Source organism: Euprymna scolopes, chromosome 38 (genome assembly GCF_053919585.1).
Source record: "Euprymna scolopes isolate OS-2025 chromosome 38, ASM5391958v1, whole genome shotgun sequence".
Classification (NCBI taxonomy): Eukaryota; Metazoa; Mollusca; class Cephalopoda; order Sepiida; family Sepiolidae; genus Euprymna; species Euprymna scolopes.
Window position 1 is genome coordinate 90766767 of NC_136519.1, and position 24064 is coordinate 90790830.

Genomic DNA, 24064 nt, shown 5'->3' on the forward strand with positions numbered 1-24064 from the left:
GATTCGGCAAATTTCCATCAACAATGGTTCCCTAGTCGATAACCATCCCATGCACACAGAGACTAAACATCCGCTAATATTTTCAAATAATCATGTTTCATAGAAATATTGTTTCATATTTTCGACTTTGTTTTCCCTTTACAAATGAAATGTATTTCACATCGGTGGCTATGTCATCTCCACTTCTAAGTGGCAAGGTGATCTGAGTGTTATGGGCTTGCCATTAAAATAAAAGAGGCTCTTGCTGGTCTTTTTATGGGGTAATTTTCAACCATAGTTCTAATGTAGCTCTCTGTAACGCCCTCCTCTAGATTAATCTCTTCTTACTCTGTCTGGTTGAGTCATACCCTCTGTTATTGACAAACAATTACTATGGGGCTGTCAGCTGCTGTAAGGATCCAAGAGGTGTGAAGTTGCAGATCGCACATACAAGAAACAAGGAAGACACAAAGGCAAATATATAACTACAGTAACAAAGAATAACGACAGACACTGATATTCGTTTAAAGACGATGAATATCGTGTTTTATTTATAGAGAATCGAAATTGTATATGGTAGATAATGGAGATCCTTTATTCAAAATCAGTCTGAGTGAGACGGTTGAGTTACTTGACAGTGGAAGATGAAGGTCAGTGAGAATTGAAACAGTTACAACGACGTCAGCGAAACAGAAAGCAGACATAGGTGGACAATGGTAGGTGTAGCCTGACATCAATGGGCACTGAAACAGCCAGACTTAGTAAACTCTATAAATTATAGCTGGATATGAAGAACGACATACTTCAAAAATATGATTTGTGTCCGATATGTGCTTGCATATGCTGTGATGGTTAACTTGTGTGAAAGAAGAATCACATGCTTCACAAGAATGCAGTTTCTCTACTGTATGCACTAGTATATGAAGCAAAAAACATTACTTCAGTGTGAAATACATACTTCACAAGAATGTGTTTTGTTTCAGGGATGTGTTCGCATATGTCGTAACAAAGTTGACTTGAGTGTAAATGAAGACCCACATACGCCACAAGAATGTGCTTTGTCTCCAGTATGTGTTAGCATATGCTGCGACAAAGTAAAATTCCGTGAAAATGAAGAACCACATATTTCACAGGAATGTGGTTTCTCTCCAGTATGTGTTCGCATATGCTGTGACAAATTTGACTTCAGTGTAAAAAAAGTACCACATACTTCACAAGCATATGGTTTCTCTCCCGTATGTGTTCGAATATGCTGCGATAGTGTTGACTTTAGTGAAAAAGAAGAACCACATACTTCACAGGAATGTGGTTTCTCTCCTGTGTGTGTTAGAATATGCTGCAACAATGTTGACTTCAGTGAAAAAGAAGAAGCACATAATTCACAAGAATGTGGTTTCTCTCCTGTATGTGTTCGCATATGTTGCGACAAATTTGACTTCAGTGAAAAAGAAGAACCACATACTTCACAAGAATGTGGTTTCTCTCCTGTATGTTTTCGCATATGACGCAACAACGTTGATTTTACTGAAAAAGAAGAACCACATACTTCACAAGAATGTGGTTTGATTCCTGTATGTGTTTGTATATGCTGTAACAAAGTTGACTTCTGTGTAAAAGAAGAACCACACATTTCACAAGTATGTGGCTTCTCTCCAGTATGTCTTCGCATATGCTGCAACAAAGTAGACTTCAATGAAAAAGAAGACCCACATAATTCACAAGAATATGGTTTTTCTTTTGTATGTGTTCGCATATGACGCAATAAATTTGACTTTTGTGTAAAAGAAGAATTGCATACTTCACATGAATATGGTTTGTCTCCCATATCTGTTTGTATATAATGCAACAACTTGACTTTTGTGTGAGATGAAAAGCAGATACTTTACAAGAATTTGGTCTGTATTGTGCATGTGTTCAAATGTACAAAAAAAAGTTTTCAGTAAAAGATAAACTACATATATCATAAGTTTTCTTTTTTATTTCTTTTTTTTATGTTTTTCACTGTTTGTCTTTGAAACAGAACCACATTATTCACAATATGACTATCATTTAGCCTCATATTTCAAATTCTCATTTTAGTTAAAAATGTAAGATAAGTTAGTATATTTTTATCAAATGTTAACAGCTTTTTGCTAGGCTATGATTTCAATTTTAACAATTAGCAAGATGTTTTTATTCTTTTTAAATGTTGAATAGAATTTTCTTTTATTTTTTCCTTTTAGCTATCTTTTTTACATCTTTTTGAGTGTGCATGCATTTTTGACATTCCGGCTAATGTTATATTTTTAAAATTACAATGAAAACAAACGTGTAACAAGAACAATTTTGATATGTTTTACTAAATTTGATTGAATAAAAAAAAGACACGTTCTTCACAAGCTCTTAGAAAAGATTTCCAAAACTTTTTGATATTCTCAATCACATATGGAATGAAGATCTATTTAAATTCAAGTGTGGATTTCTTTTCATCAATGCAGATTCTGCAAATATAAAATGAATTTTTTAAAAATACATTTAATAGGGAAATATTAATTATTATATATACTTAATAAAATGTCCAGAAATTCGTTATTGATGAGATTCAAAAGGCACATTTTTATGTAATACTGGCTTGTTACCAAAATGAATTTCTTCTTTTTGGATATTTAACAAAAAATCAGTAATTGGTCCTATTAAAATGTGCTAAAAATTATTTTTGTGTTATGGAAAAGAAATATTGTAGGGAAACATTTTAAAAATAAATGTATTTCATTATCTTTAGAAAACAGTTGTAATTAACAAATTTCGTTTGCCAGTTTTACTTATGTTTCACAAAATGTAATTAACTAATTAATTAGTTTCAATTGATGTGTTATATAATTTTTACTCATTGTCCATATTTATTATTGATATGGATATTTATATATGTATAAAATAATGTATATATATATATATATTTATATATATATATATATATATATAAATATATCATATATATGTATGGATATATTTATATGTATATATCTTTATGTTATGCATATATGTATCTATATTGCATACGTAAGCATACATGTATATGATATTGGTATGTATATGTAAGAGGGGCGTGCAATAATTAATGCCCCTGACCCACTTCCAGTTGTCTGATCTAGCTGAAATTTTGCATGTGCAATGATGTATATCTCTAGGGGTTATGTGGTAAATTACAGCTCTGAACTAATTGTGGTTTGTTTTACAGGTGTTTGAACCGAGTCAGGTGTGAAATGGAGCCTGTTGAATGTCGAGCAGTGATCCGGTTTTTGTATTTGAAAGGATGCACACCACAGGAGACTTTTGATGAGATGAAAGAAACTTATAGTGATAATGCCCCATCATATGACCTTGTAAAAAGCTGGCATCGTGAATTCAAACATGGCCGGAAGTCTGTGGAAACAGCTCCCAGACCTGGTCGCCCCCTTCTGCCATTGATGAGGAATCTGTCCGTCAAGTTGAGGCTGCCATTTGGATGATCGGCGAATTACTATTCGCCAAATAGCCCAAGATGTACAAGGTCTGTGGAAACTATCATTCATGACCATTGCATATGCATAAGGTGTCTGCCAGATGGATTCCCAGGTTGCTCACACCATTCCAGAAGTTAGAACGCATCGCGTGCTCAAGGATGAATATGGAGATGTGCCAAGAAGATGAGTTAAAGTTTTCAAAAGACTGATTACACAGGATAAAACCTAAGTCGTCTCTTACTATGATCCAGAGACCAAAGCCCAGTCAATGCAGTGGAAGCACTTGGACTTACCACCGCCAAAGAAGGCAAGGGTGCAGCCCTCCGTTGGCAAGGTCATGCTTAGTCCTCTGGGACCAGGATGGAGTAGTGATGACAGGTTTCCTGGCAAAGGGTACCAAAATTACAGGAGTCTATTATGCTTCACTTTTGAGGAAATTAAGGGAAGTTATCATTCATATTGATACAACTTTTACTCTTATGAATATTATTGACTAAAAACAAATGTCAAGAACAAATATCAAAGGCACATAACTCGCTGTGTTTGATTGTGAATCAAGTAATCAGTAGTTAGTAGCACTGCTTACAACAAATAGAATTGTAAAAATAATTGTAAAATATAATTAATTTTATTTTTGATCCAAACATGTTAAAATGGTAGATATGCAATATCTATTCCAAATAAAAAACAATTAGTGAAAACGAGAATATAACATTTTTCTAATTTACTTTGTAAATAGTAAGTAGTTTGTATTACTCAGTGTAATTTGTAAAAAAAATTCCTCTAATTAACATTAACTCAATACGAAACATTACTTGATTATTCTAGGGAGTTACTTTCTGAATGACTGTTATCAGTTTTTTTATAGCCTTTGGATGAACTTATTTTTTTCCTTAGGCAGGCCTGATTTAAACATTGGCATACAATTCCTGTGCGCTTCGGTTCAACATTGTCATATATGTAGTCTTGAGATTACACACATAACAATGTTGAGCAAGCCACTTTTTTCCCGTTACTTCACTTTAATCAAACAAGCTCAAGAACTTCCTCAATAGTGCTTTCGCCTGTCGCATCATTGAACTCTTTCTGCACTGGTTCTTTGGTTAATCATCTTCTGAGGAGCTTTCTTCATTTTGTTGTTTGTATAGCAGTGGGGATCTGTCATCTTATAAGGTAATTTTGTCATGGATTAAGCAATCATGTTGGAACGCTGGGCACACATCCTTTATGCGCCCTGGTGTCGAATCAACTGAGATCAAGTCTTAGCTATTGATTTTCATCACTGTACCTGTGCTGACCTGCATTGTAAATCTTCCTCCTTGTACAGATTAGCAACTTCATTATCTAAAACCACTACTTCATTGATACCCTTGAGACGGATCCTATAAATGTATACTATATTCACAGGCACAGTCATGACTGTCTTGTCGTCTTTAAGCATAGTAGTGTGCCAATACACTGCCTCCGAGATTGTTCACCTTGCACTTGCTTCAATGCTCTATTCCGTTTTCTAAGTGTACATGGGTGCATCGAAATTGAATGTACAAGGGCCACATCCTTTTAAACTCAACAAATATCTCTCCAGAAAATACTGTGCCATTATCAATTGGTGGCCCCCTTTCACAGAACAGATTCTCCAACTGCTTAATGATGCTAGCAAAATCTTGACAGTGCAACTGCTTCTGGATGGCAAAACGGCTAGGGCCACAGTCTATCAACGTCAGGTACAACTGGGTGACGAAATTTGTTCTATCCATAGCAACCCTGCTCCAATTTTCAGAGACATCAATCCTACCTGGCTTCCAATGCACTGAGGCTGGATCTATGGATTGGCATTCTGTACAAAGCCCAATCACCATCCATACTTCAACTTCAGTTATTAATGGGTTGATTAAATATCAGAACATTGACAGTCAACACTTAATTAACATTTCAGAGGCTGCGTTGTTGTGCACTCTAATCTGTCTGGACAATGTGTCAGTTATCCACTAATATACACATGTAGTCTGTTCATAAATTAATGGTTTTGGCTTTCCACTGCAATGCAAGCTTGACACCTTACAGCACAGAATCAAGCCCAGCTAAGTTTATATGCTTGTCCTCATGCACCGCTCAGAGCCAGCTTTTGTCTTCTACCACTGCTAGAATCGGGTTTCACTATTCGTCATCCCATTCATTTTTTATAGGGTTTATGCATTTTAGAAATGCTGTGGCAACATGTAACCAGCCACACACTGGGAAATGGCTTGTGAGTTTCCTGAACACTGAAAATACAATTTAACGAGTAAATCTATCAGCGACTACTGGAAGATCATTTCCATGCCACCACATCAGTTTTTCATGCTCCTTTTTAAGATGTAATCCCAACATGTGTGAGCCCAGTCTCAGCTGTTCTGGGATCTTGCTTGCCAAACCAAACTTCTTCTATTGTTCCTTGACACACACTCTCGTTCACAAAAATGTTGTCAATATAAGAAGACAGCCATATCATCCTGGTTGAGGACAGCATTAACAATGGTCCGCGTTATTAAAGGGGCGACATTGAGCCCAAATCTGATGCCTGTAACACATTATTGTCCTTTGATCCCACTGTTTGAAATGACCAAAAAGATTTGTCAACATATATTTGCAAGTAGGCTCTGTTTATGTCTAGCACTGCAATGTTTGGTTATTGTATCGCCATTTCCTCAATTTTTGCTAACAAACATTCATGTTGGACGTATGGACGTCCATTAACTCATTTAAGTCCTAATTTTTCATAATTAGACAAATTTTCTATTTGTTTTCATGCACAGGAGGGTGATTAGACAATTTGTGAAGGCCAAGTTCCTCCTCTGGATATGGCATCAGCCAGCTGTTATCAATCCACATCTGCAGTTAATGATCATATTCCTCACGAATTTGTGTTGGGTTTGGATACTCTGCAAGTCTATTTCTCAACAAATCGAATCCAAGTAAATATTCATCCAAAACTAAGACTTCTATGTTCAGCCTTGCACCAATGTTAACTTGTACCACTCCTGTTACACAGCAGCTAAGTGTGCTTCCATCTGCTGTGAGCACAGGATTCATTTTCCTTATCCATTTCATACAATACTACCTGCGGACTAGTGACTTTGTGCATCCAGTATTGACTAGAGCTGTATATGGTAGTCCATCGATGGAAACAGTTACAACCAGCAAAACACCATTTACAACAGTTTGGGAGCTGAGATTACTGCTGAATTCTTGCCATCTACTTGTTTCCCTGACACAATCAAGCAATGTACACATGCCACTGACACTGATAGCACATGATATTTCTTTAGGGCTTGATACCAGCACATCTGATTGTCTCACTATCCAGAAGACAATTGCTTGCCCTATGATTGGGTCCACTACAATTATAACACCGCCGGAAAGTATCCATCTCTTTAGGCGTTTTGTGCTGAGTGTGCAACTATTGCAGTTTTCTCTGGAACTGCCATGTAGTTTTTTTTAATGGCACGAGTGTGCGCCAGCACATGTGACAGATCTAGATTACCAACCTGGGACAATATTCATAATTGTTCTTTTGAATGTTCATGCAATTCATCAATGAATGCACATTGCAGACACTGATCTGATACGCCACTGAACAGGAATGCAGGCCTGTATAATTTTACCAAAACTACATCGACCATGTCACCTGGGTGAAGGTAGCATGCTGCAAACTGCTTCCATGCAGTGAAGTGATCCAAAACAAAGGCTGCATACAGCATTTTCTTTACACAATCAAAATCCACATGCTTTTCTTTACTTAATTGCTGGTACACAGCATATGCGCCACATGACAAGCACATCGGAATGATGCACTTCACCCTACTCAGCTGACATATCAGTTCAGCTTTTTTCAGCCACTCCATTATTGATTGTCTGGATTCACTGCCATCAAATACTGGTATGAGTTTGGGTAAAAGGCCATAATGGCTGAAATAGCTTGTTGCTTCTTGAAAGCAAATAAAAATATATTGCATGCTGCAGCATGGTCCAAAACAATTTTGTTCACATAAATGACAGAATCCCAAACAACATTATTGATTCAAATGCAAACATCTCCATTGGTTCGATACAACACGACCCCAACCAACACTGTCAATTGGAACCCCAACACCTCTGATGATTCGACATGACACGATCCTGAACACTGTCGATTTGAACCTGAACACCTCTGACAATTCAACATGACACAATCCTAAACAACACCCTCAATTTGAATGTGAACACCGCACACGATTAAACATGACACGATCTCAAACAACTTCATTGATTTGAATTTGAACATTGTTGGGAGGCCATATAATGCATGTTCACGACTTAGTAATAAGAAAACTATTATACCAGTATATATATAAAACTACATTATTTATTTAATACAAAACAAAACAAAGCAAAGTTCATACATTGGTGCAATAATTTGGTAATCACGTAAGAATGTGTGATAGTGGCTTGTACGTGTTGACCTCTGTGGAAGTGTGCAAAAAATAGAGGTTATAGTTCAGATTTTACACGAGCGATATATAGGTTAATTATTACAGTCTTGAATTGTTCATACTGTATTAGCTCTACGTGTAAGCATCTTACAAGTAACAATGTTTAAACAAAAATATACAAGCCTACCTCATATTTCTGTTTGCTGCTCTTCGAGTGCATGCTTATGAAGTGTGTGGGTTTATACACGTGCACTGTTTGATGTCAAGCAAAAAAGAGGGAAAAGTCGAGGGAAACGGGAGGCTATGTCAAAGGTCACAGGAAAAATATGCGTATCAAAGTTATGTGATGTTTGCATGTGCTCCACTCCATGCACGTGTGTGCTACTGCACACAGTTTGTTCTGTGTCTGTGTGTTTGATCTAGACAAAGTGAATTGGTAGGTATAAATGGCTCACTATAACATCTCCGATGATTCAAAACAATCCCAGATGAAATGACTCCACATGATATGTTACCAGAGAAATCCAAAGGGTTACTCTCCGTATTAATAAATTCAATATAACTTGAAGTAAAATTAATTTCTAAAACAATCAATATTATCAGTAAATTAAGCATTGTTTAATATTTTCACACAAAAAAGTAAATAGCAAAAATATTTCTATTTTTTTCTTTAGATTACATGTTTTGCATAATTTTTATATGTAAGATTCTAATATTCTCCTTGTTTAAATGAATGTGAAACTTTCGGCATAACATAATTTTTATATAATCTTGAAAAGTAATTTTTTTTTAAATTTAAAAGCAGGAACATAGAAAAATAATGAAATTAAAAAATGGTAAGAATTATATAAACATTCACAATAGAAATGTACGGGTGAACGGTTGGAAATTTTTTTTAAAAAACAGCACTCCCTACCTCCCTTTAACTACCTGACATCATTTTAAGACAGCCTTTTGAATTTCTGACATTTTTGGCTTTTGTAGAATCTAGATTTGGGCTATTTTTCGTTTGTTGTGATTCTACGGAGCTAGAATCTCTCACATTTGGGGGCTAATTAAGCTATTTTTATTTAACAAACAAGGTGTGTTTTTTAATTTAATTCAATATCTTAGGACTTTTCTTTATTAATTATCTTTGAAATAGACCCAGAAAACTAATATTTACCTTTCAACTTCAAAATTTGGCTGAATTTGTCATCTTCTGAATGTCGCCGTAAAAACATTTTTTATTATAGCATTTTTTTCAGGTGTACAAATATTTTTTCCTTTTGAAAATTAAATCTAGGCTTCAATCTTTCAAATTCAATAAAAAAGTAGTTGGAAGCCTACAAAATATTATAATACGGTAGCTTTCAAAACTATGACCCCCTATTTTTTTGGCTACTTTTTGCCCGTACCTATTATTAGCAAATTCCCCAAAAACGGAAAAGAAATTAAGACTGGGTTTACTTGTTTTTAATAGCGAGGCTGGATTGACTTGAAAACAACAATATTCAAAATGGTGACCAGTAAATTTATAAGGAATACATAGGAAAATTTCGGTCTTTATATTACAAAAATTACTTTCTGGCGACAGTTTTAAATGTGATATTCGTTCGTAACAGACACAAATACCCTAAAAATCAAATTTTTAATGAGAAGTCTTTATTTGGTCTTCCATGTCACAAATACAAGGTATGGGCAAGAATGGGCAGATAAAGATAGAGTGACCTAGTTTTGAAACCTGATTTATCATATTTTTTTTGTAGGTTTCTGACTTCTTTTTGATTGTATTTAAAAGATTTGAGACTAAAGTTAATTTCCCTAAGGAAAATAAATATTTGTACACATGAAAAAAAAAGTTATGAAAAATGTTTTCATGGTGAGCTAACCAATTCAGCTAAAATTTGAAGTTAAATAAATTCACTGTAAAAATCCTTTAAAGATAAATATTAGTTTTCTGGGTCTATTTCAAAGATAATGAGTAAGGTAAAGTTCTAAGATATTGAATTAAATAAATTAAAAAAAAAACCACCTTGTTTGTGCAAAAATAACTTAATTAGCCCTCAAAAAGCAAGTAATTCTACAGTTACTAAAAACACAACAAATAAAGGTTTGTAAACACGATTATACAAAAGCCCAAAATTATAGCCAATCGAAACGCTGTTTCAAAATGAAGTCATGATAGCAAAAGTAGGTAGGGGTGTCAGATTCCTTTCCCACCCCCCAGACGTGCATCCATACATTCCTATTTTGAACGCATGTATCAATTTTTATCATTTTTTAATATACTTATTTTTTATGTTCCTGTTTTTAAATTAATGTTTTTTTAAAATTATTGTTCGAGATTATATAAAAATTATGTTATGCCATAAGTTTCACATTTTTGCGAGCGAGGAAATTATTAAAATCTTGCATATAAAATTATGTGAAATCTGTAATTTAAAAAAAAAAAGTAGAAATGTTTTTGCTATTATATTTTTTTTGGTGTGAAAATATTAAATAAAAAATGCTTAATTCAATGGTAATATCGGTAATTCGAGAAATTCATTTTTCTATAAGTTATATCGAATTCATTAATACGGACTTTAGGGGCTTTTTTTTTCGTAATGTTCCTTTAAAAATTATTTTATTTTTTTGGTACTCATGCAGAGAGTGATCTGTGCTGAAATAATAACGTTATTACTTAAAAAGCCATTCTTTACATGGGGAGGGGAGGGTGTTTTGTACTTATTCTGTACTTTAACTTTACAATTGAATAAAAAAACATATCATAAAACTTTAATTAAACTTGAAAATACGATTTAAAAAATAGCACGGATAACTCTCTGCATCAGCACCATTTTTTTTTATTCTTACAAATTATGATGCTTTATTTATATAAAAAATTTTTTTTTTAATTCTTGCGTTTTTTATTTACTACTGAAAACAATAACTTTAGTAAAGGTATTTTTTGTTTAAACAAAATAATATATTTCTAGTAAGATGTAAATAAAACTAATTAGTTCATTATATTCCGGAATCATTATGTGATAAATGCTGAAAATTTCATTACAATTGGTTAATTTCCTGATTTTTGGTGAATTTTTAAGTAAAGGGAGGGGTCAAAATGTTTATACGTTGAGCATTTTGCCCGGACCTAACAAATACCGAAAGTGCAGAATAGTTACAAAACGCCCCTCCCATGTTAAGAATGGCTTTTTAAATAATAAGGTTATGTTAGCGCCGTAACATAGATTCTGAAATATCGATTATTTTCTTTTCTTTTTTTTTAATTAATTTATTGAAACAAATTTCTTTGATTTTTTTTTGTATTTTTTAAAACTTTTGTTTCCAATGTTACAATAATTATCGTGTCTGTTTTACCCTGAAAAGAAAATTTGGCAAAATAAAAAAAGTTTTATATTCATTTATTTATTTTGCGATTTTGCAGCTATCGATTCGTTTGTTTCTTTTACTTTTAAAAAAGTTACCTGAAACAGTAAAGAATCTGTCAACTTAATTTAAGCAATTTACACAGTTTTAAGTAAACGATAAAGAATTTGTTGTTTTCCTTTTTTTTTTTTTTTTTTTTTTGAGTCATTATTGAAAACAAAATAAAACAGAAAACGCGACCGACAGCTAAAAATCTCAAAGCAAAAAGAAGTTTTGTGGGTTCTCAGTATTTTCATTATGGTTATTCGTTTAGTAAATATAATTATCTCCCTTAAATTTTTAACGTATTCTGCAAATGCACAAAAAAATCGATATTAAATACATGTAGTAATACTTACTTTTTGTTTTATAATCTGCTTTCGACTGACTTTAACTGCTTTTGTAAAAGAAAAGACTTTTCAAATCTGAATGACTTTACAAACTGAAATTAAAATTCAAGATGACAAAGCGGAAGAACAAGTTCGCAGAAATAAATTGAAGAGGAAAATTAAAAAAAGAAAATATTTCGAAGTAGAGTCGATATATTTGGTGATAAAATTAGCATTATGTTACTTATCTAAACATTTTCATATTTCCACGAAGGAAGAAAGACTTCATCGTCATTATATTGATATTTACTTAAAGCAGACGACAACTTGGCCTTCTTATGCCTTCAGTTCAAGATTTGGTATTTGCGGTATTTGTTATGTCTGGAAAAGCCATGCTCCCAGGCATTAGCTCATATTTGAAAAATGATGACTTAAGGGAAGTGGGTTACCAGTCTAAATTGACTTTGAAATGAACTTTTCCGCTCTAGGAGGTATCAAAACAAATCAAGTCTTCAGGTTTTGTTCAAAGTCAATTCTGTTGCCAGAATGCCATTTCCCATGCTTTGCTTCGCTTCATTGACACTTATAGGCGAATTCTAATGCATAAGAGACAACACAACGTGTACAGACAGTTCTATATCACGGTTCTTTACTCATGGGAAAGCTAACTGTAACAACTAGGTACGTGCAAAATTAATAAACATTTTGACCCCTAACTTTACTTAAAAATCCACCAAAAAATCAAGAAATTAACCAATTTTAATGAAATTTTCTGTATTTATCAAACCATGACAACAAAATATAAAAAACTGATTATTTGTATTTAACTCTTAGTGGAAACGTATTTTTTTTTTTAAACAAAAAAAAAAAAAAACCTTTACAAAAGTTATGGTTTTCTGTAGTAAAAAAAAAAATGAATGAATTTCTTTTTTGCTTTTTTCATGAAAATAAAGCATCGTAAATTATAACAATTAAAAATATATATTTAAAGCCTCTATAATTCGTATTAACAAAATTGATATAACTCGAAGAAAAATTAATTTCTCGAACTACCGATATTATTATTGAATTAAGCATTGTTTATATAATATTGCACACACAAAAAATATTATTGCAAAAATATTTCTACTTTATTTTACGATTACATTTTTAACGTAATCTTTATATGTAAGATTCTAATATTTTCATTGTACACATGAACGTATAATCATCAATGTAAGATAATTGTTCAATTACTGATAGGAAGTGTGTGGTAAAATAATAATCACTTGAGAGTAGTCTGCCCCTTTCTATGTCATTGTCTCCCTTTGTTCGATATACCGAGTCGCCATCTTGTATATGTATTGTGTGTTCTTCTAGTCGAATAAATCCTAAATCTCCTAAAGGTATTCTTTATTCTTGTAATTCGCCACAATTTATTCAACTAGAGGGTATTCAAAACTCATTCAAAATTTATTAAAAACAAATTTATTCAAACGGATAAGGTATTAAAACCAGAACGATTCGGCCAGGACGCTAATAATTCACCAGTCGTCACTAAAGAGTGTGTAAGCCTTTTAATAGAAACCGTTCCTGGTATGTAAGTAATTTCTGTAATTCAAATATGGCTGGAGGCAGGTGTAAAGGTTATGTCGATGATCTGGCTTCCAGGATTTGCTGTTGGAATTGTTGCAATATTTAATCATTAGTTGACAGTTGCCAGCTGTTGTCGACGTTCGTCACTGATGAGTATTGAGGACATTATGGAATGGACACCAAGGTTAATTTCTTTGTCCGGGATTTCTTTAGTATTGCATTTTTGTGTCGCACGGCTTTGTCTGACAACAAAATGCATTAGTCTTCCCATAGTATATTTGATTTCAAAGTCATACTTTTTAAGTGCAATAGGAAGCGTGTTCGAACATGTTTTTCTTCACATATACACACTCACACGTACGTACGCACGTATGCACACACACACGCACGCATATACGCAGCCTCATACACACACTCACATTCATGCGCATACACACACCTGAGCTGTGACGTCACTTCCTTTTGTGAAAACCAGACATGCGCACCCAGAACACTAACTCCAGTATAAAAGTCAACAAAATCTGTTAACTTCCCTTTTTCGTCTGGACCAGCGTTCGACCTGCTTAGTCGACGAACCGACCACACATTCTAACGTCACTTTCCCTGCTACTGTAATGTGGGGTAAGCGCAAGCACACTTTATACGCTTTCCCTCTCCATGAACTGGATTGACTTTTCTCACTCTATCTCCCCTTTGCTTTGTCCCATCGACACAGACATGTGCGCGACATTCTACTGAGTTTAACCCTTTCTTTCTACAGACGGCTGGCCACTTTGCGTTTCTCTATTGCATTCCCTTTCCTTCCACACGCGTAGTCGTCAATGGCTGAATGAACACGTGTACACCGAAGACTTTCATTTCTCAACAGAAAATAAACGACATGTTTATTTTATTCCAGCATTTGAGTTCTGTGTTTTCTTCATTCAATTCGTTTCATTAATTTCTTGTAGCGAGTTAGGGTATTTTATATCGTGGTCCGCAACAAGCGTGTTAATCTGGATGGAGTTTTGGCAATTTGTTTTGTGACACTAGTTTGGAGGGGCTTATTATCGTTGTTGATTATAAAGTGTTGACCATTTAAGAATTCAGGAAAATATTCAAAAGCAAATACCATGGACAACATTTCCAGTTCGAGTGGGCAATATTTTTTTTAGCAGATGTAAGAGAGCGGCTCGCAAATGGCAATGTATTATTGTGTTTTTTCAAACATAGCCCCAAGTGCTAATGTTGATGCGTCTGAAGAGACTCTGGAAGTGCTGGGTCACAGTACTTTAATGTTGGACTCTACGTGACCAACTTAATTAGTCGTTGGACAGCTTCCTTTTGTGATTTATCAAAAGACCATATGTTGTCTTTTTCTAATAAGTGAAGAGGTTCGGTTTCATTTGATAAGCTAGGAATGAATTTTCCTTAGTAATTTATCATGTCTAGAAAAGACTGAAGTTCTGTTTTATTTGTTGGATCCGGCATGTTTCTGGTTTTCATAAGGCTCTGCGATAGTATGAACCATTATCTCCCCTTAAAAAACTCTTCAGTAAAGAAGTCTCGGATATACCTTCACTTCCGTTTGACACGGAACTGGAATTCAATAAAAAATGGAGACCTTATTCCGCTTCTCATAAAGGAATCTCATGTTTGGTTTTCTTTACATAATGTTTCATGGTGGCAAGCAGTGATGTTTCCCATTTGGGAAACCTAACGAACAGGTCGTCACTATTATATACACACGACAGTAAAAGAAATATATATAAAAAAATAATAAATGAATGAATAAAATTGGCCATGTTCAGACCGCATGGGAAAAATTAATACTTGGCGCTGTGGTTTGAGTTGTCCCCCTTTGCAAATTGGCTGTTTGGAGAAATGGAAAACTAGATGGCTCTGGTTGATAGTCAATTTGCATAAGTGGAGAAATGGGCAGCATATAAACGGTACTGTTTTTTTAAGCAGGGTGAAGAGTGCAGAGAGTGAAACGACGGTTGGAAGAAGTGACGGCGAATTATTTTTGTGACGGTGAATTATTTTTGGACGTTGAAGAGCTCGACCTTTTGGAAGGAACAGCTGTGTCTTATATATATATTTTTTAAATTTCTTTTTTTTTTTTCTACTTCACTACAGGCGCCAAGCTTCAAACTGTGAATAAGCATTGTTTTTCGTGTTTCAAATGCAACGAAAATAAATAAATACATGTATATATATATATATACATGCACATTACTGTCATTAAAAAATATATATATATATATATATATATATATATATATATATATATATATATATATATACATATATTAGGAAGTATATGTATAAGTTCTCAGACGTTCAAGTTTTCCACGGAAAACACATATACATGTACATTTGTTCTGTCAGTTTATTAAAGAAATAAATAAATAAAATAAAAAATAAAAATAAACCGAAGACTGCGTAAGATTCGATCCATTATTTTTTTTTTTTTTTACAGTTAATAAAATTGAAATGAATAGTATCAGTAAGTAAAGAATTGCCTTTTAGAAAGGTTTTATTAACTGTAAAATACACGTACGCTCTTGAAAGGATCGAGCGGGAAAATGAAACAGAGGGCGCTTTTATTATGAATGTCAATCCCAAGGGGGATAACTCTTAACAACAAATTAAATCATAACAACATATACATGTACATTTGTTCTGTCAGTTTATTAAAAAAATAAATAAATAAAATAAAAAAAATAAAAATAAACCGAAGACTGAATTTATATCGTCTGGAACTAAACGAAATAAATAAATACAATGGCTACAAACGAACCGTCAATGAATTGGTCGTCCACAGACCTAACTGAAGCAGCATTTCGATTATTTAAGCAGCGTTGTAATCTTTACTTATCAGTTAAAAATATTTCGTTGGAAAAACAGGTCGACCACATCCTGCTGAAAAGGCCTTAAAAATACAACACTTGGTCATTCAAAAACAAGGCCGACAGGAATAATCCAAAAATAATTTGGGAAAAATTCGAGGAAAGACTGCAGCCGCAATTAAACTTCCGTTTCTCGTTTTTACCTGCGCCAGTATAATCAATAGGAATCAGAGAATTTCGATGACTTTCTGGCCCGGTGTAAATTGCAGGCATTGAAATTCAAGTTCCGGGATATCCAGGAAATAGAGGAACGCCTCATCGAGCAGGTTATATCAGGAACAAAGCACCCAGAACTCCAAAAGCAGCTGCTAGCGAAAGGCGAACAATTGACACTGCCGGAAGCTATAAACTGTGGTGTAGGACACATGAAGTTTTCATAACCCACATGAGACAGTTGGCTGAACTAGAGCAGAATAAGCATGAAATAGATGCAATCAAGTACAAACAGTGTAACAGATGCGGAGGCTCCCACCCGAGGCGAAAATGTCCAGCATAGGGTACCACATGTTCCGCGTGTGGACAACAGAATCATTGGGCTAAGGTCTGCGCAAGCAAACATAAAAACGCAGCAAGACGTTTTCCGACACGCACATGGAAAGATGGAGGTAATAAACCAGGATATGGAGAAGCACAAAGGGATCAGTACAAATACTGGAAACACGGCAACCGTATGCACTCGGTAAATACCTCTCAGATGGACAATGAAGAGATTTATAACAAGTTTGAACAAATGTCTTTCGACTCTATTCAAGAACAAGGCGACAGTCGGACAGAGGTTTTCACAGACCTTGTAATTAAGCTTCCCAACCTCCCAGGCACCCATTTTCTGAAAGCTAACGTTGACACAGGAGCCGAAGGCAACATACTTCCATTACGTACCTTCCGGAAGATGTTCCCACACCTAATAAGTGCAGCAGGACAGCTACTCTCCTGTGCAACAAAGGATGAACCAACTGTTCTAACAGACTATAATGGTTCTCATATTACCCAACATGGATCCGTTAAAATAGCTTGTTCACACAAAGGAATATGGAAGACCATCAAATTCTTTGTAGTGACAACAGCATGTGGGTCTGCAAGGTTGATGAGAAAATTCGGTGGTGTACGTGTCTCAGCATGGTTGCTAAAAATGATTGGTGAGTGCAAGTGGGTCTGAATTATTAGTCGTCGGTAGGTTGACAGTGATTAGTGAGTACAAGTGGTTCTGCATGGTTGTATTCTTAGTCTGTAAGCATGTCAGCAGAGTCCAAGGGATGAAGTTAAAAGTGATGAGTGAGTGCAAGTACATCTGCACGTTCTTAGACTGCAAGTACGTCTGCGGAGCCTAAAGGGTGAGGTTGAAAGTGCTGAGTGAGTGCAAGTGGGTCTGCACTTGTTGATTGTATGGTCCATGTTGTGGAGATAATTTTGAAGATTAGTGATACGCTCTTGTCGAAATCATTTGTGACTTGTTTGCAGTGGGTCTGTACTGGTGTTGGTGTAAGTCGTTCGAGTTGATTGAGTCCCCTGTGTGTTGAATGCATCATCGTGTTATATATATGAAGAACAGTAACTGCGAACTTTGGGGGGAAAGGCTTCCGGCTAGTCTGGGTTCGGGTTTTCCGGTAATGGCGTTCTTGGAATAAAACTTATGTAAACATTCTCTGATGTCTATTTTCTTCCTTTTTACCAGTTGTAATGACATCATGGTTTCTTCTTTTTTTCAAGAACAAGTACTCATCTAGGTGCGTCAGAATTCTTTGGAAATTTTTGACACACGTAACACAAAACTGCGTATAAAATATACAAAACTCGCAATTTCTTTTTTTTAAAGGAGTTGTTTAATTTCTTTATGAAATATACTTCCAAAATAAACTATTAAAGTTTTTTTAAAAATAATAGAAATATTATTTTTTCTTTTTAAAAACAAGTGTTTACAATTACATGTGCAAGCTCATGCAGCCATTTCGTTCTACGTAAGGAAATGAATTGAATTTTACGAGTTAATTTTTTTCAACTTTTTCAATTTAAAAATCTATAAAAAAAAAATTTCTATTAGTTCAATTTTTAAGATATTTTTAGGTTTAATGTGAAAGTTTATGCTCTTTCCAATAAACCGAATATAATATTCTAGACAAAGTTTTTTTTTTAATTTGTAGTGAACTACTACTATAATGCTGCTACGGTATGCTTCCCTTATTTCTCTCTTTCTCCCTACACATCTACTTTTCCCTTCCTTTCCTCTGTCGACGTCACCAGAGGTTTCAGCCAATCGGATTAGAGGACTGTCCTGAAGGGAGATACAAAGAAGAAATCTGTCTCAGACATGCGGGAACGATAGAAGCATCAACATTCGACGGACCAGTTTCACTTGGTAAAGACTTTTATCAAAGAAAATGTACCATCCTCTTTGTACCCCTATATCTTGGAAACCTTTATAAAACATCATCAATCCTATAATCTCGTCGCACTTTATTATAACCCAAGGTTTTCTTTTCCACAACCGTTCTTTTTCAACACTCTTGTTCTCTCATTAATGTCGAAGGTGCCCCAAAAAGGGGACCGACCGAAATAGTGACCCTTTTTCAAACGTCGTTAAAATTTATGGTAACCGCTATAAATTCACCTCCTCCATTTTGAAATGTCTATTAAAAAGAAAATAATTAAATTTCTCACCTGTACCTAATTTCTCTTTTAAAGGTGGGTTGTTTATTTTCTTTATGGATTATACTTCCAAAATAAACTATTAAAGTTGTATAAAAAGTAATAGACATATTTTTAAAAAAATAGTAATGAAATTAATTGAATGTTAAGAGTTCAGTATTTTTCAAGTTTAAACTTTAAAAAATTATCAACATTTTTCTATTGATTCTATTTTTACGATATTTTCAGGGTCAATGTGAAATTTTATGCTCTTTCCAATAAACCGAATATAATATTTTAGACAAACGTTTTTTTTTCACGCCCCCCCATTTTCAAATGTCTACTAAAAATTAAATAAGTAATTTATGTACCAAAGTTTTATATATCACAAATTGAAGATAAAAGATCAATAAATAATATATTCAAATTTAAAAACAAAAAAAAAGTAGTGTTTTTTAGAAATTTACCTGTAAAGTCCGAAGTTTAAAACCTTTTTTTTTTTTTAAACCCACGTTGTTTGTTTTTGTGTGTTTCTTTTTAATGAAACCTTGGTCCTTGATCCTTTAATTGAAACAAATTAGGGCTTGAATTACATTTTTCGAGGAGTTATAAGCTTCGAAAAATGGCGGGTGGAATTATTCAATAGTTTTCACGAAATTTCTGACACTGCTATTGATGCGATCACGGGACGGGACTTGTTGGCATGTATCTGATGTAATCAGTCAAAGCGAGTTTTAGGGATCTGAACAGATACATTGCCATCTCAATTGATGAACCGGATTTTTGCATGATGTATGATTGCAGGAACAAATAATGGATTGCATCATGAAAGTGGGCAAATGGTCGCTCTCCCAGCGAACTTACTAACAGTGTGCAAAAATATGCGATACCTTCTCAAACGACAGATGCTTATGAGAACGAGCTCCTACAGTGGCAACGAAATTGATGGTTTTTCCCATATCCAGAAGAAGAACTTAGCCCACCAGAGGGAATTATTCCCTTGATGACGGGCGTGCAGGAACAAAAACAAAAGGTGCGTCTAGCACTTGACTACTGCGAATTGGAGAGTTATGTGGGTGCTTTTACTGCCAATGCAGAAGTATGCGCACAGAAACTGAGTGGCAGCGACAAGGAGTCAATGTGTCACTTCTGGATCTAGAAAATGCATATCTTTAAATCCATGTCGACAAGGCACTGTAGTATAGATCGTTCAACACGTGGTAATGTGACGACGTTGTGATAAACAATGTTTATCTCTGTATAAGTAATGTGGAGATGAAATAAATAGTCTTACCGTTGAAAGATGAGAATACTTGCTCTTAAAAGAAAGAAGAGATCATGATGTCTTAACAACTGGTAAACGGAAGAAGATAGACATCAGAGAGTGTTTACATAAGTTTTATTCCAAGAACGCCATTACCGGAAGACCCGACCCCGGAAGTTCTAAAATAGAAAGTCCACAGTAACTGTCCTTCACATATATAACAGGGACTGTGGTCGTTTCAAACAGTGATTTTTAGGGACTTGCATTGCTGGCTTACATGGTTGGGATTTGGACAGAATGTGACTTAATGTGAAGTTCGTTATAAACACTATCATATCTCACTCATACGATCAAAAGTGCCTCATAAGCATATATTGATGACATGTTCGATGAGGAAAACATAGTTTCTGTATTGCGCGTGCAACAGCATTTCTTAACCTATGTAATTGCTTTCAAGGATCCAGTGCGACTGAGGAACTGAGCATGGGTTCTTGGCTTGCAGGTCTGGAATGAGAAATCAAATTCCGGAAATTGTTGATGGATTAACCGGTTGGTGTGTATTTTCTGTCTGCAGCAAACTTGTAGGTCAGTTTCCTGTGATTGGATGGCTTGGGATGGTAGTTGTAATTATCAAGTGCCGAGTAACTACAGTAATGGGATGATCGGACCGATAGCCCGTCTTTCTTTCACATATTAGAAGAGACTAAGGAGAGTACAAGAAGCAGATCACGCCGGGGGAAACTAGGGTATCGACAGTAAATAAATTACAGTCTGGGGTGGAGGCAAGTTACAGAGCTATGGAAGTGATGTTGGAAGTGAATGGAACTGTCATTGAGGATGTGTGTTGGCTACGTCCAACTAACAGTGCTAAGCACATTAATCTAGTTGAGCACCTGTTCTCAGGGAAAAAGACAACTTAGCGAGAATAACTAGTGGAACAGGTTGGCGTTGTTGTATACATACATCATTATGTATGTGATTTATATAAGCATAGTTTATTTGTGATTGTGACAATAACATAAGTTTGTCTTATCGTGCAGATACTTATTTAATATTATTATGAATGAGTAGATATCAGGATGTCCTATGGAAGAGATATGGGGAGAGAGATTGAGTCTGAGTAGTTTAAAACACATTTTATTTCCAGAATACCATCTTACTTGAAGCCACAGCTACCGGAAGTGTCCTCAACTGTCAACCCGCAGTAAATGTATTTCGTATATATAGGTATATATATACATATATAGCATCCCCCCTCCCAAGGTCCTTTGCTATTGAAATGCGAGTTCTCTTAACATAAATAATCTTGCATCCATCTGGGTTGATGTATTGGTCGTTCTGACCTTGATCGAACTCCTAACTCTGGAGTTGCTGGGTTTGATGTTCTTTCTCTTGGTACTAGCAGTAGATCTCGGCGGTTTCGGCGTATAGTTCTGCCATTATCCATCAGTACCAAGTGTGACTTTGGTTGAGAGCAGTGATCAATCACTTTGCCTATCCTGGACCAAGTTTTCCCATCACGGACTCTGATGGGGATCCCCTATTTTTAATGAAAGCAGCACATGTTTATTGCTGATATGCTGTTAGTTGGGGATGATCTACAAAGATCATAACCAATTATTTCTTATGCTTGGAAGAAGTGTTCTCAATTGGCGATTCATCAGTTTAGCTGCTGTTGAAGGAGAGTTATTTTTGCCAGGTGGTGTACGTAAGGTTAGTAGAGACAAATATGGATCATCTCCAGTCTGGAAACATTTGTGCAGTATTTTCCTCACTGTTTGGATGGTTCTCTCGAATATACCATTAGATTGTGGGTATTCTGGACTGCTAGTTACATGTAAAAATCCCATTTTATAGCAAATTCCTTGTACTGTTGAGACTTAAATTGGGGGCCATTATCAGATATTAGCTGTTTAGGTATATAATGGCTCGAGAAGATATGTTTTATACAGGTTATTAATGTTGATGCAGTTGTATCAGTGTGATGGCTGAATACAAAAAATTTTGAGTGGTAATCCACTACCATGATGTAATCTTTACCCCGCAGCCTGAAGAGGTCTGTACCAACCTTATGCCATGGTTGTTCAGGAATGTCATGCCATGTTTCTGGCTCTGAACTTTGTCGATTGCTATAGCATTGACATGAATGGCAATTTTTTATCATGTCCTCTATTTCTTTGTTCATGTTTGGCCAAAGAAGAGACAGCCTAGCATTAGATTTGGTTTTCTCAATACCAAGATATGCCTGATGTAAAATCCTGCGAATTTCTGCTCACATATTTTTTGGAACAACAATTTGTTGGCCCTTTAATAGTAGTTCTTCCTGGTATGTAAAATTATCTCTGTAATTAAAATATGGTTGAAGACAGGGGTTGAGATGATTTCGATGCTGTGGCCATCCTGACTTGATTTGCTGTTGCAGTTGTTATAATGTTTCATCATTAGCCGTCTGAGTTATGAGCTGTTGTCGACGTTTGTCGCTAATGGGTATTGAAGAAATTAGAAAATGGACAAAAAAGTTCATTTCTTTGTCAGAGATTTCTGGATTGTTGTATTTTTGTGCTGCACGGCTTAGTACGTTAACAACGTGCATTAGTTTGTCATGAGTGTATTTAATTTCGAAATTGTATTTCTGTAAGCGTAATAGGAAACGTTGTACTCTGGGTGGGATTTTAGAAATTATTTTTGTTACAATAGTTTTGAGAGGCTTGTGATCATTGTTTTTTAGAAAGCGTTGCCCATATAAGAATTCATGGAAATGTTTACATGCAAATACTATAGACAACATTTTCCGTTCAAGCAGGCAATAGTTGCCCTAAGCCGATGTAAGAGAACGGCTAGCAAATGCTACTGAAGCCCAGTTATTGTTGTGTTTTTGTTCCAACATAGCCCCAAGTCCTAGGGTTGATGCGTCTGAAGAGACCCTGATGGGAAGTGCTAGGTCAAAGTATTTTTATGTTGTAATCTCTGTAACTAATTTTTTAGTCGTTGAACAGCTTCTTTCTGTGGTTTATCAAAAGACCACATATCTTTTTCCAACAAGAGGCGAAGAGGTGCAGTTTCATTTGATAAGTTAGGAATGAATTTTCCTAAGTAATTTATCATGCCTAGAAAACGCTGGAGTTCTTTTTTGTTTGCTGGATCTGGCATGTTCATGATCGCTTTGCATTTTTTGTCATCAGGTTCAATCCCTCTATTTGATATTTTGTGTCCTAGGAATGTCAACTCAGTTATGTTGAACTGATACTTTGATTGATTTAGTTTCATGCCAGATTTCCTTATAGCATTCAGAACTTCAGTAGTTGTCTTTTGTAAGAGTTGTGGTGTGTCTGCTTAAATGATGATATTATCCTGTGAGTTTCTGCATCCTTCAACATGTTCTATGATAGCTGCTATTTTTGCATGACATATTTCACTGGCACTGTGTATCCCATATGGTAGACGTGTGAATCTGTAGCGTCCACAAGGTGAGTTGAAAGTGAGAAGTTTGGAACTTTCCTCGTCAACTTTAATCTGCCAGAATGCATTAGATGCATCAAGCTTAGTGAAAAACTTTGCACCTGCCATTTCCTGTATTATGGCTGATGCTGTTGGTAAGCTACAATGCTCTCTTTTTATAGCCTTGTTAAGATTCCGTGGTCAAGGCATACACGAAGGGAACCATTGTGTTTTTCTACTACCATCAGTGATGATACCCATTCTGTTGGTTCTGATACAGGTTTAATGACACCTAACTCTGTCATTTTTATAAGTTCCCTTTTTAATTTTTTCTTTAGTACAACTGGAATATTCCGTGGAGGGTTTATGACAGGTTTAATTTCTGGGTCCATTGTGATGTGATGAATACCAGGAAGAGTCCCAACTTCTCCAAAGCATTTCTTAAATTCAGAGAGAAAGTCATTGTTATTTGTGTTCATTTTGCATACCTTTTATAATTCAATAACTTAAGTGTTATTTCTTCTGCCCTTCACACCAATAACTTCCTGGGTAAGTTCGACACTGTTGTCCAAACTTCCAACTTTCAACCTTCTGTATACGTAACGCACCTTCTCTCAACTCCAAAAGCACTTCTGCCGAT

The 24064-nt window shown here is 35.1% G+C and overlaps 1 protein-coding gene across 1 annotated transcript; it reads right to left on the bottom strand.

Annotated features, from left to right (window-relative positions):
- Window positions 1–498: 498 nt before the first annotated feature.
- Window positions 499–12241, bottom strand: LOC145263249 (uncharacterized). Its single transcript, XM_080120331.1, has 2 exons — window positions 11665–12241; window positions 499–2459 (listed from the first exon to the last, which is right to left on the bottom strand). The coding sequence occupies exon 2, from the start codon at window positions 1802–1804 to the stop codon at window positions 959–961; it is 846 nt and encodes a 281-aa protein (XP_079976457.1). The 5' UTR covers window positions 1805–2459; window positions 11665–12241; the 3' UTR covers window positions 499–958.
- Between the last annotated feature and the right edge of the window lie 11823 nt (window positions 12242–24064).